Source organism: Amblyraja radiata, chromosome 2, assembly GCF_010909765.2.
Source record: "Amblyraja radiata isolate CabotCenter1 chromosome 2, sAmbRad1.1.pri, whole genome shotgun sequence".
NCBI lineage: Eukaryota > Metazoa > Chordata > Chondrichthyes > Rajiformes > Rajidae > Amblyraja > Amblyraja radiata.
In genome coordinates, this window is record NC_045957.1 from 123,639,485 (window position 1) to 123,653,580 (window position 14,096).

Genomic DNA, 14,096 nt, shown 5'->3' on the forward strand with positions numbered 1-14,096 from the left:
AGGCAGGAAACATGTTCCCGATGTTGGGGGAGTCCAGAACCAGGGGCCTCAGTTTAAGAATAAGGGGTAAGCCATTTAGAACGGAGGTGAGGAAAAACATTTTCACCCAGGGAGTTATAGGGCTCTTAAAGATAGCGGAGTCAGGGGATATGGGGAGAAGGCAGGAACGGGGTACTGATTGGGGATGATAAGCCATGATCACTGTGAATGGTGGTGCTGGCTCAAGGGGCTGAATGGCCTACTCCTGCACCTATTGTCTATTGTCTATAAGACATTCAAGTCTTTACCAAAGCCCAGTGTTAAGTGTCGGTGATAGACGTGGAATGGAAAAGCTTTTCGGATCCACGTGATCTTGGCAGAAAGGACTGCCTTGTGCAAGTTAATCTCAGGCTTGGACTGGACTGTTGTAAAACCTGGAGCAGTTCCCAAAGGCATCTTAGACCATCTACACAAGGAGCCCCTTGTCCCCTGCGTCATTCCAGCGAGTCTTACGCTAAACTTATTAAAAGCCGTTGTTCACTTAACTGTGGAATAATCAGTGTCGCTTGAATATAGCACAAAGGTGACGGGTTACAGCGACTCAGCTTGTATCAACTCGCTGGTGAAGGTTAGTGTCATGGGGCACTGTTGGACATTGGCCAAATTCGGCTCACCGAGTCCGCGCCGGCCAGCGATCCCCGCACACTGGCACTACCCTACTACACGCACCGGGGAACAATTTTTACATTTACACCAAGCCAGTTAACCTGCAAACCTGCACGCCATCGGAGCGTGGGAGGAAACCCATTCAGGTCACGGGGAGAACGTGCAAACTCCGCACAGACAGCATCCGTGGTCAGGATGGAACCCGGGTCTCTGGCGCCGTGAGGGGTTGGACAGGCTAGATGCAGGAAGATTGTTCCCGATGTTGGGGAAGTCCAGAACAAGGGGTCACAGTTTAAGGATAAAGGGGAAATCTTTTAGGACTGAGATGAGAAAAATATTTTTCACACAGAGAGTGGTGAATCTCTGGAATTCTCTGCCACAGAAGGTAGTTGAGGCCAGTTCATTGGCTATATTCAAGAGGGAGTTAGATGTGGCCCTTGTGGCTAAAGGGATCAGGGGGTATGGAGAGAAGGCAGGTACAGGATACTGAGTTGGATGATCAGCCATGATCATCTTGAATGGCGGTGCAGGCTCGAAGGGCCGAATGGCCTACTCCTGCGCCTATTGTCTATGTTTCTATGTGAGGTAGCGACTCTACCGCTGAGCCACCTTGCCGCTAACTGTCTAACGTTGAACTTATTGAGAGCTGCTGTTAGAATAATTGGTGCCCTTTGAAGATGGTTCCAAAGTGACAGGTTGCAGTGAATCAGATGATAGGAACTCGCTGGGCAACGGTAGTGTTAAGGGGCATGATGGGTAATTGGCCAAATTCATTGTCATTTGCAGTTATGGAGTTATACAGCATGGCAAAAGGCCCTTCGGCCCAACTGGCAGCTGCTATCAGGCAACTGAACCATCCGACCTACAACTGGGCTGGACTACTATCTACCTCATTGCAGACCCTTGGACTACCTTTAATCGGACTTTACTGGACTTTACCTTGCACTAAACATTATTCACTTTATCATGCCTCTGTACACTGTGTTCCGCTGACTGGTTAGCGCGCAACAAAAGCTTTTCACTGTACCTCAGTACACGTGACAATAAACTAAATTAAAACTCAACTCATCCATGCCGACTATCATGTATCTGTTCACTATGATCGGCTTGAGTGTGATCATGGTTAGCATGCATAGTTAGAGAGTGATACAGTGTGGAAACAGACCCTTCGGCCCAACTTGCCGACACCGGCCAACAGGTCCCATCTAAACTAGTCCCACCTGCCTGCGTTTGGTCCATATCTCTCCAAGCCTGTCCTATCCACGTACCTGTTGTCTAAATGTTGGGATAGTCCCAGCCTCAACTACCTCCTCCTGCAGCTCGTTCCATACACCCACCAGCCTTTGTGTGAAAAAGTCACCCCTCAGATCCCTATTAAATCTTTTCCCTTTCACCTTAAACCTATGTCCTCTGGTTCTCGATTCTCCCTACTCTGGGCAAGAGACTCTGTGCACCTACCCGATCTATTCCTCTCATGATTTTGTACACCTCTATAAGATTATCCCTCATTCTCCTGCGCTCCAAGGAATAGAGACCCAGCCTGCTCAACCTCTCCCTGTAGCTCAGGCCCTCGAGTTCTGGCAACATCCTCGTAAATCTTCTCTGCGCCCTTTCCAACTTGACAACATCTTTCCTATAACATGGCGCCCAGAACTGAACACAATACTTTAGGTTCGTTTTTTTGGTTTTGTTTAGAGATATAGTGCGGAAAAGTCCAAGCCAACCATCAAGCACCAGTAGACTAGCTCTATCCCACATTCAAGTGACAACTTACAGAATCGACCTACAAACACACACGTCTTTGGGATGTGGGAGGAAACTGGAGCACCCAGAGTCACAGGGAGAACGTGCAAACTCCGTACAGGCAGCACCCGTCGTCAGGATGGTACCTGCGCTGTAAGGCAGCAACTCTACCGCTGTGCCAGCGGGCCGCCCTAAGAGGCCAGTACTCTAAATGTGGCCTCACCAGCATCTTATAGAACTGTAGCGTGACATTTATGGGAAGTCTAACATGGGCAGGACCCACACAGTGAATGGTAGGCCTCTGGGAAGTGTTGTAGAGCAGAGGGATCTAGGAGTACAGGTGCATGGTTCCTTGAAGGTCGAGTCGCAGGTAGATAAGGTGGTCAAAAAGGCTTTTGGCACTTTGGAACATTCATCAGAGTATTGAGTATAGAAGTTGGGAGGCCATGCTGCAGTTATATAAGACGTTGGTGAGACTGCATTTAGAATATTGTGTTCAGTTCTGGGCACCATGTTACAAGAAAGTTGTCGTGAAACTGGAAAGGATACAGAGGATGTTGCCAGGACCTGAGCTATAGGGAAAGGTTAAGCACGCTGGCTCTATTCCTTGGAGCGCAGGAGGATGAGGGGTGATCTTATGGAGGTGTACAAAATCATGAGAGGAATAGATCGGGTAGATGCACAGAGTCTCTTGCCCAGAGTAGGGGAATCGAGGACCAGAGGACATGGGTTCAAGGTGAAGGGGAAAAGATTTAATAGGAATCTGAGGGGTGACTTTTTCACACAAAGGGTGGGGTGTCTACTTAAGACCTGGACAGATTCACGATCCTGTCGATGCACTGCTGAAGGAGAAAGAATTCTAAAGGACATACGAGCAAGGTGGATGATGTCACGTTATAGGTTAGATGGTCTCATCTGTACAAACCCGGTGTGTATAGATGACCGGCTGTTATCATATCACGAGATATGTTTTATTTATCAGGCTTAGGAGGAAATTGCTGCCACATGATACAGCATCTATTAACCTGTTTGCTCTTCATCAACATCATCTTCAACCCCTCTCACCCTGGCCACAAACTCTTTGAACTCTGGAAGGCGACTCCGGACTGTCAAAGCTGCCACAGCCAGACATAAAAACAGCTTTTTTTCCATGAGTAGTAGCTCTACTCAATAACCAAAAATCTGTAGCCTCCTTTTGCTCTGGTATTTTATTTAATTCACATGCTTAATCAATAATGTTTTATTATTAATGTTTAATGTGTCATTCCTAACTGTCACTGTATCTATGTTGTCACTTGCGGGTGGAGCACCAAGGCAAATTCCTTGTATGTGAATACTTGGCCAATAAACTTATTCATTCATTCAATAACCTCGGTCCTCTAAAGCCAACGGGATCTCATAAGGTCATAAGTGAAAAGGAGCAGAATTCGGCCATTCGGCCCATCAAGTCTACTACTGCACCATTCGATCACGGCTGTTCGATCTCTCCCTCCTAACTCCATTCTCCTGCCTTCTCTCCATAACCCCTGACACCAATCAAGAATCTGTCAATCTCCGCCTTTGAAATATCCACTGACTTGGCCTCCTCAGCCGTCTGTGGCAATGAATTCCACGGATTTACCAACCATCCTCTGACTAAAGAAACTCCTCCTCATCTCCTTTCTAAACGAACGTCCTTTAATTCTGAGGCTGTGGCCTCTGATCCTAGACTCTCCCACTAGTGGAAACATCCTCTCCATGTCCACTCTATCCAGGCCTTTCACTATTTGGTTAAGTCTCAATTAAACTTCCATCTAAACCCCAGCGAGAACAGGCCCAGTGCCATCAGACGCTCATCTTACGAAGTAGTAAATAGTCCAACAGTGAAGTCATTGTTTTCCCCTGTGAAGTAAAATGATCATCAATTATGTATTTTTTTTATAGGCCACAAGTTATCGAGTTTCCCGCTCCCGTTTCTGCGCCCCACCCCCATCACTAGAGTGCACACACACACCTTCCTCTCACTTTACGTTAGACTTAAGTGATACAGCGCGGAAACAGGCCCTTCGGCCCACCAAGTCCACGCCAACCAGCAATCACCCCGCACACTAGCACTATCCTACACATGCACACACACACACACACTAGGGACAGTTTTATCATTTTTCCCAAGCCAATTAACCTACAATCCTGCACGGAGTGTGGGAGGAAACCGGAGCACCCGGAGAAAACCCACGCAGGTCACGGGGTGAACGTACAACTTCAGTACAGACGGCGCCGGTAGTCAGGAGGATCGAACCTGGGTCTCTGGCGCTGTGAGGCAGCAGCTCTACCGCTGATATGGAAAAAGATTTCCAAATCCTATATTATTTTGCTTGAGTTTTAAATTTGCTTATAGGCGGCACGATGGGGCAGCGGTAGAGTTGCTGCCTTACAGCACCCAGAGACCTGACTTCAATCCTGACTACAGGTGCTGTCTGTATGGAGTTTGTACTCCACCAGTCAATCATGGCTGATCTATCTTTTGCTCTCAACCTCATTCTCCTGTCTTCTCCCTGTAACCCCTGACACCCTCTGGTCCTAGACACCCCCATTAGTGGAAACATCCTTTCCACATCCACCCTCTCCAGGCCTTTCATCTCATCTCGGTTTTAAAGGATTTCCCCCTTATCCTTAAGCTGTGACCCCTTGTTCGGTAAGTTTCAATGAAGTTCCCCCTCCCCAGCCTTCAACATGGGCCCCATATCTGAGGAAGGATGTGCTGGCTCTGGAGAGGGTCCAGAGGAGGTTTACGAGAATGATCCCAGGTATGAGTGGGTTAACGTATGATGAGCATTTGACAGCACTGGGCCTGTACTCGCTGGAGTTTAGAAGGATGAGGGGGTTACTCATTGAAACTTACCGAATAGTAAAAGGCCTGGATAGAGTGGGTGCAGAGAGGGTGTTTCCACTGGTGGGAGAGTCTAGGAACAGAGGGCACAGCCTCAGATTAAAAGGACGTATCTTTACAAAGGAGATGTGGAGGAATTTATTTAATCAGGGGGTGGTGAATCTGTGGAATTCTTAGCCACAGCTGACTCGGCGGTGGAGGCCAAGTCGGTGGATATTTTTAAGGCAGAGATAGATAGATTCTTGATTAGTACGGGTGTCGGGGGTTATGGGGAGAAGGCAGGAGAATGGGGTTGAGAGGTAGAGATAGATCAGCCATGATTGAATGGTGGAGTAGACTTGATGGTCCGAATGGCCTAATTCTGCCCCTTTATCTTATGCACTTATGACAGAACATTTTGTTTCGCTCAACAGCATTTACTATAACAACATTCAACAGACACTTGGACAGGTACATCGACAGGTATACATGGACAGAAAATGTTTAGATGTAAGATAGACACAAAGTGCTGGAGTAACTCAGCGGGTGAGGCAGCATCTCTGGAGAGAAGGAATAGGTGACATTTCGGGTCGAGACCCTTCTTCAGACTGATGTCAGGGGAGGGGGCGGGACAGAGATAGAAAGGAGGCGGAGACAGTAGGACTAGTGGGAGAACTGGGAAGGGGGAGGGGATGGAGAGATAGCCAAGGCTATCTGAAATTAGAGAAGACAATGTTCATACCGCTGGGGTGTAAACTACTCAAACGAAATATGAGTTGCTGTTCCTCCAATTTGCGCTGGGCCTCGCTCTGGCCAGAGGAGACCCAGGACAGAAAGGTCAGATTGGGAATGGGAGGGGGAGTTGAAGTGCTGAGCCACCGGGAGATCAGGTTTGTTACGACGGACTGAGCGGGGGCGTTCAGCGAAACGATCGCCGAGCCTGCGCTTGGTCTCGCCGACGTAGGGAAATGCTTCGATGGATATGGTTCAAATGCAGGCAGATGGGACCAGTTTAGATGGGGCTCTTTGGCCAGCATCAGCAAGATGGGCTGAAGGACCTGTTTCCATGCTCGATGACTTGTTGCCAGAAGGACTCTCAGCAATAAATACCCCATGGTTCGTTGGGTTAGACTCATGAGACAGAGGCAGGTGAGGTGAGATCTTGAAAAGGTACACAGGTGGGATTAGACAATGGGGTATTGAATGGTGCCATGAGTGAGGGGGACAGAGTGTTCCAAGAGGGTTTCAAGGACCAGTCTCACCCCCCCCCCCCCCCCCCACTCCCACCCCTCCCCTCTCCCATCGGGCAAGAGGTACTGAAGTGTGAAAACACACACCTCCAGATTCAGGTAGACAAAAATGCTGGAGAAACTCAGCGGGTGAGGCAGCATCTATGGAATACATTTCCTTTGCTCCATAGATGCTGCCTCACCCGCTGAGTTTCTCCAGCATTTTTGTCTACCTTCGATTTTCCAGCAGCTGCAGTTCCTTCTTAAACTACAAAAACTCCAGATTCAGGGACAGTTTCTTCCCGGCTGTTATCAGGCAACCGAACAGTCAACAAGAGAGTGATCCTGAACTCCCATCTACCCTCCCATTCCCACACTGACCTTTCTGTCCTGGGCCTCCTCCACTATCAGAGTGAGGCCCACCGCAAATTGAAGGAGCAGCACCTCATATTTCGCTTGAGCAGCTTACACCCCAGCGGTATGACTTTTGATTTCTCTCACTTCAAGTAACCCTTGCTTTCCCTCTCTCTACATCCCTCTCCCACCCTAGTTCTCCGACTACTGATTGTATGCCTCTTTGTCACCTACCCCTCAGCGAACAATGAACCGTTCTACATTTACTTATCCTCCTCTGCTTTGATCTGTCCTTTTCACACCCTACCCTTCCATATCTCCAGTCTCCCTCTGCTCGACTTTCAGTGTAAAGAAGGGTCTCGACTAAGGGTTGCCAACTGTCCCGTATTAGCCGGAGTTTAAACTCTGGATGAGAGGGGGGATCTTATTGAAACGTATAAGATTATTAAAGGTTTGGACACGCAAGAGGCAGGAAACATGTTCCCGATGTTGGGGGAGTCCAGACCCAGGGGCCACAGTTTAAGAATAAGGGGTAAGTTTAAGAATAAGGGGTAAGCCATTTAGAACGGAGACGAGGAAACATTTTTTCACCCAGAGAGTTGTGAGTCTGTGGAATTATTTGCCTCAGAGGGCCGTGGAGGCCGGTTCTCTGGATACTTTCAAGAGAGAGCTAGATAGGGCTCTTAAAATAGTGGAGTCAGGGGATATGGGGAGAAGGCAGGAACGGGGTACTGATTGGGGATGATCAGCCATGATCACATTGAATGGCGGTGCTGGCTCGAAGGGCCGAATGGCCTACTCCTGCACCTATTGTCGATTGTCTATTGGGACATCCCGTATATTGGGCGAAATTGGTTTGTCCCGTACGGGACCGCCCTTGTCCCGTATTTGACCGCTACTACTCGAGTCAAGGGAGCGCCACGTCCGGCCCCGCCTCACCCGTCCCCGACGTAGTGCAGCCCATGGAGTGCAGCAGCAGCAGCAGCAGCAGCAGCAGCACCTCGCCCGTGGCCCCGTCGGTCGGTCGGCAGCCCGGCCAGCTGTCCGACCTTCGGACCTTCGCTTACCGCTGACACCACCACCACCACCCCTCCTTCACATGGCCGACCATCGGCTCGTGAGTTGGACGGGGCGCCGGACTTTGCGCGCGACGTCGCGCGGGGCCAAAACCCCTCAGCTGGCCCCGCCGGCTGGGCTTTGTGTACAGTCCAGCACCCGGGGCCAACTCATCATTCACCCAGCCACGGCCGAGTCGGTCAACGAATTACCGTGGGGAATTTGTCCTTTATTTTGACCTTTTGTCCCTGATTTGGGAGTGAGAGAGTTGGCGACCCTAGTCTCGACCCGATAAATCACCCATTTCATCTCTCCAGAGATGCTGCCTCTCCCACTGAGTTACTCCAGCGTTTTGTGTCTGTCTTTGGGTTGTAGCCAGCATCTGCAGTTCCTTCCTACCCTCTACTTCAAACTATCACTAAACAAACTTTACTGGAGTTTATCTCGAGCAGTTGGAGTAACCACGTCACCCCATCATATAAGATTGTTAAGGGTTTGGACACTAGAGGCAGGAAACATGTTCCCAATGTTGGGGGAGCCCAGAACCAGGGGCCACAGTTGAAGAATAAGGAGTAAGCCATTTAGAACAGAGACGAAGAAACACTTTGTCACACAGACAGTGGTGAGTTTGCGGAATTCTCTGCCTCAGAGAGCGGTGGAGGCAGGTTCTCTGGATACTTTCAAGAGAGAGCTGGATAGGGCTCTTAAAAATGGCGGAGTCAGGGGATATGGGGAGAAGGCAGGAACGGGGTACTGATTGGGGATGATCAACCATGATCACAGTGAATGGCGGTGCTGGTTCGAAGGGCCAAATGGCCTACTCCTGCACCTATTGTCTATTGTCTAAGGCAGGAACGGGGCACTGATTGTGGATGATCAGCCATGATCACATTGAATGGCGGTGCTGGCTCGAAGGGCAGAATGGCCTACTCCTGCACCTATTGTCTATTGTCTAAGGACTTAGCAGAGGTCTCCATTATGTTTGCCCACTGTATCTCTCAACTAAACTAAACCCCAAGCCCTTTGTTAGGGAGATAGATGATGTGCAAGTCATTTCCGCAGTTATCAATCACATGAGCACGTACCATGTTACGCTATTTGCGACGCTAGGCCGGTCTCATTGCTGTAACTGGAATCTCGATGAGGGACAGGATTACCAAAGTATACAATGGTGGGGTCAGTCTGACGGACGATCAAATGTCCCCAGTCCTCTCTCTCTCTCTCTCTCTCTCTCTCTCTCACAAAACTGGGTTACTCACTCCATTTGTTTATACTGAAAGACTTCATAGATCCACTTCTCTTCAGTCGGACAAAGCACCAAATACTTGCCCGGTTGTGTGTTCTGAGTTTTCAATTAGCTTTTCCCATTCATTATATTCATTCCAGGACAACCACGAAACCCTTGTTCACTCAGACCGGTTTCACTTTAGTTTATGGTCACAGAGGGTGGTGGGTGTATGGAACGAGCTGCCAGAGGAGGTAGTCGAGGCTGGGACTATCCCAACGTTGAAGAAACAGTTAGACAGGTACATGGATAGGACGGGTTTGGAGGGATATGGACCAAGATCAGGCAGGCAGGGTGGGACTCGTGTAGATGGGACATGTTGGCCGGTGTGGGCAAGTTGGGCCGAAGGGCCTGTTTCCACGCTGTATGACATGTACTGAGGTACAGTGCAAAGCAGGGGTCGGCAACCTACGGCCCCAGGGCCGAATGCGGCCCGTGACCCTAAATCATCCGCCAAGCGCGGTCGAGCTCTGTCTGTACCGTATCGCGTTTGAGAAAGAACTGCAGATGCTGGAAAAATCGAAGGTAGACAAAAATGCCGGAGAAACTCAGCGGGTGGAGATACGCGAGGGTTGCGCGAGGCTGCCTCACCCGCCGAGTTCCTCCAGCATTTTTGTCCACCTACTGTGAACACGTGATGATGCCTGCCATCCGATCAGCCATGATTGAATGGCGGAGTAGACTCGATGGGCCGAATGGCCTAATTCTGTAACTAGAAATTATCAACTTATGAACTGAATTTTCACAGGTTTTAGGGGGGAAAGAATTAATAGGAATCTGAGGGGTAACTTTTTCACACAAAGGGTGGTGGGTGTATGGAACGAGCTGCCAGAAGAAGTAGTTAAGGCAGGAACTATCACAACCTTTAAGAATTATTATTGCATCATTATATACCCATACTATTAATACTAATTCAATCGAATAACTGCTGATACTGGTTTATACACAAAAGGACATAAAGTGCTGGAGTAACTCAGCGGGTCAGGCAGCGTCTCTGGAGAACATGAATAGGTTACGTTTCACAGAGTGCTGGAGTAACTCAGCGGTTCAGGCAGCGTCTGTGGAGAATATGCATAGGTGACGTTTTACGTTGGACTTTACTGGAATATCTGCATTAAACGTTATTCCCTTTATCCTGTATCTGTACACTGTGGATGGCTCGAGTGTAATCATGTATTGTCTTTCCACTGACTGGATAGCACGCAATAAAAAGCTTTTCACTGTACCTCGGTACACGTGACAATAATAAATGAATAAGATCCTTCTTCAGACCCTTTAATCTTTATCCCTTAGGTGACGTTTCAGGTCGAGACCCTTCTCCAGACTTTATTTATATCCAGACATCTCCAGACGTCACGTCCCCGCACATTAACACTATCCTACACACACTAGGGAACAATTCACAACTTTACTGAAGCCAATTAACCCACAAGCCTGCACGTCTTTGGGGTGTGGGAGGAAACCGGAGAAAACCCACGCGGTCACGGGGAGAACGCACGGACAAGCGCCCGTAGTCAGGATCGAACCGGGGTCTCTGGAGCTGCAATGCAGCAACTCTACCACTGGCACCATCGAGCCGCCATTAATATCACTATCATGTAATAATATATTATTATTATAAATTACAACATTGCTAAAACAGTCCGCAATCAGCAATTGCTCCCTGTAATTGAGGAAAGATTGTATAGGAGGAAAGATTGGAAAGACTAGGCTTGTATTCACTGGAATTTAGAAGGATGAGAGGATATCTTATAGAAACGTAAAAAATTATAAAAGGACTGGACAAGCTAGATGCAGGTAAAATGTTCCCAATGTTGGGGGAGTCCAGAACCAGGGGCCACAGTCTAAGGATAAAGGGGAGGCCATTTAAAAACTTTTTCACCCAGAGTTGTGAATTTGTGGAATTCTCTGCCACAGAGAGCAGTGGAGGCCGATTCACTGGATGTATCTAAGAGAGAGTTAGATGGAGCTCTAGGGGCTAGTGGAATCAGTGGATATGGGGAGAAGGCAGGCATGGGTTATTAATTGTGGATGATCAGATATGATCGTGTTGAATAACGGTGCTGGCTCGAAGGGCCGAATGGCCTCCTCCTGCATCTATTGTCTATTGTCTATAGTCAACCATCATATCTTATAACGCAGCTCCTGAAATTTTCTAAGCCAACTCATTTCATGCTACCATTAGTTTAGTTTAGTTGAGAGATATAACGCGAAAACAGGCCCTTCGGCCCACCGAGTCCGTGCCGGCCAGCGATCCCCGCACATTAACACTATCGCCCAGGGGCCGCGGAACGTTTTTGAAAGTAGGGGGGCTGACCGATCACTGATCATCGGCCTCGGGGGTACCCGGTGAGGGAGTGGAGCGACCGAGGGGGGTGTGGGAGGGTGGCACAAGAATTATTTGTTGTTGTTGATCGACCTCCAATAACTGGGGGATAACTATGATTGGGCCACCCCCCCAACTCATAAAGTGGGGGGAATATATCCCCCATCCCCACTTCACCCCCCCTCTCTCTCTCTCTCTCTCTCTCTCTCTCTCTCCCTCCCCCTCCCACCCTCCCTTCTGCTGGGTGGCTAATCACAGCACTTCGTTCACTGCCCCATATCTCGACTGTGAACCGCGCTGTGATTTCCCTTTGAGCGGAGGGGAGGGAGGGTTTAGGGGAGGGAGGGTTTAGGGGAGGGTTTAGCAGTCGGTTTCTGCCACGGTTTGCCGCACTCACTGTGCGCTTGTTCTGAGATTCTGGATGCCGGAGGTCCTCAGAAGAAAGGAAAAATACGCCTGCGGGCCGGATAATTTCGGGTTGTGAAGCATGTCTCGCCAAAAAAGAGCCCCCCCCCCCCCCTCCCCCAGCCCCCCAGTTCCGCGGCCCATATATAATCCTACACACACTAGGGATCATTTTACATTTACAACAAGCCAATTATACACCAGACATCTTTGGAGTGGGGGAGGAAACTGGAGCACCCGGAGAAAACCCATGCAGGTCACGGGGAGACAACGTACAAACTCCGTACAGACAGCACCCGTAGTCAGGATCGAACCCGGGTCTCTGGCGCTGTGAGGCAGCGACTCTACCCGCTGCGCCACCGTGCCGCCCCTGTTTATTAGTTCATCGACCCATCTACCGAGGTACAGTGAAAAGCTTTTGTTGCGCGCTAACCAGTCAGTGGAAAGACAATACATGATTACAATCGAGCCGTCCACAGTGTGCAGACACACGATAGGGAAATAATGTTTAGTGCAAGGTAAATCTTTTTTCATCTTTTTTAGTAAAATCCATGCACTTTCAATCTTTTTTTGAACCATATGCAGGCGGAGGGGATTAGTTTGACTTGGCCTCGTGTACAGCACGGACATTGTGGGCCGAAGGGCCTGTTTTTTTTCTCCCCGGTGCTTATACTAGTTCTATGTAAACACCAACCTACCGACTGCCCGTCAGCCAATGTTACATAAGGATTGTTAAAGCGCTCGGAGGAAAATACCCAGGGGCTGGCTGTGTGTTAAGCCTCTTTGCCGTGGTATCAAGTGCTTTTGTGCTATTCAACCCCAGCTCCAGTTTCCTCTCTGTACAACAAAGACAGGCTGTACAAGCAAAGGCGGAGGAAAAATCACATCCTGAAAAAGATCCTGCATGATTTGACATGCGGGGGGTGGTGGGGGTGGAAAAAATATCCCTCCCCACCAAGTAAGAATATCCCTCCCCACCAAGTAAGTGTGCAGAAATTGCATTAAACATGAAAAAAAATCATGTTTCAGTTGAACGATGCAATCGATTCTGACTGGTGATAAAGCTGATGATAAGACGGGAGATAGATAGATAGATAGATAGATAGATAGATAGATAGATAGATAGATAGATAGATAGATAGATAGATAGATAGATAGATAGATAGATAGATAGATAGATAGATAGATAGATAGATAGATAGATAGATAGATAGATAGATAGATAGATAGATGCACTCTTACCGGGATTTCGTGGATCATTGTCGCCTTTTCTTCCTTGAGGACTCCGGACAGCTCCCCTCCTTCCCTCCCTCCCTCCCCGTGTCTCTCTGTGTGTGTGTCTCTGCCAGCGAGATCCACACGCATTCTCTCTCAGCGCGGCTGGGCCAGCTTATTGGCTCTGTCTCTACATAGCAACCAGAGGCGTCTATGCTACACGACATTGCCACGACCCAGAGCTAGCTCGCACTAGCTCTAGCTCTAGCTCCCCTGTCTCTGCACCCCCCCCCCCCCCCCCTGCACCCACCTTGCCCCAGGTCGCAAGCAATTAAGATGCACAAACAAACGCGCTTATTTTGAAGACAGACACAAAATGCTGCTGAAGGTGGGCAAAGAATTGCTGGAGAAACTCAGCGGGAGAGATGCTGCCTCACTTTGATTGTTAAGGATTGTTAAGGGCTTGGACACGCTAGAGGCAGGAAACATGTTCCCGATGTTGGGGGAGTCCAGAACCAGGGGCCACAGTTTAAGAATAAGGAGCAAGCCATTTAGAACGGAGGCGAGGAAACACTTTTTCTCACAGAGAGCGGTGAGTCTGGGGAATTCTCTGCCTCAGAGGGTGGTGGAGGCAAGTTCTCTGGATGTTTTCAAGAGAGAGCTAGATAGGGCTCTTAAAGATAGTGGAGTCAGGGGATATGGGGAGAAGGCAGGAACGGGGTACTGATTGGGGATGATCAGCCATGATAACATTGAATGGCGGTGCTGGCTCGAAGGGTCGAATGGCCTACTCCTGCACCTATTGCCTATTGTCTACCTTCGATTTTTCCAGCATCTGCAGTTCTTTCTCATACAAAACGCTGCTGGAGTCACTCAGTATGTTGCAAAACATACTTGGCAAAGTACTATTCTGATTCTGATTCTGATTCTGATTCTGATTCTGATTCTGATTCTGATTCAGCAGCGTCTCTGGAGAGAAGGGATGGGCTG

At 48.9% G+C, this 14,096-nt stretch overlaps 1 protein-coding gene across 1 annotated transcript in view; it reads right to left on the minus strand.

Annotated features, from left to right (window-relative positions):
• The window catches only part of elovl2 (ELOVL fatty acid elongase 2), a 30,092-nt gene extending 16,883 nt beyond the window's left edge, over positions 1-13,209 (minus strand). The window contains exon 1 of the mRNA XM_033014952.1: positions 13,134-13,209. Within this exon, the coding sequence (XP_032870843.1) occupies positions 13,134-13,151 (18 nt within the window). The 5' untranslated portion in view covers positions 13,152-13,209. The remainder of the gene's footprint in view (positions 1-13,133) is intronic.
• Positions 13,210-14,096: the final 887 nt, after the last annotated feature.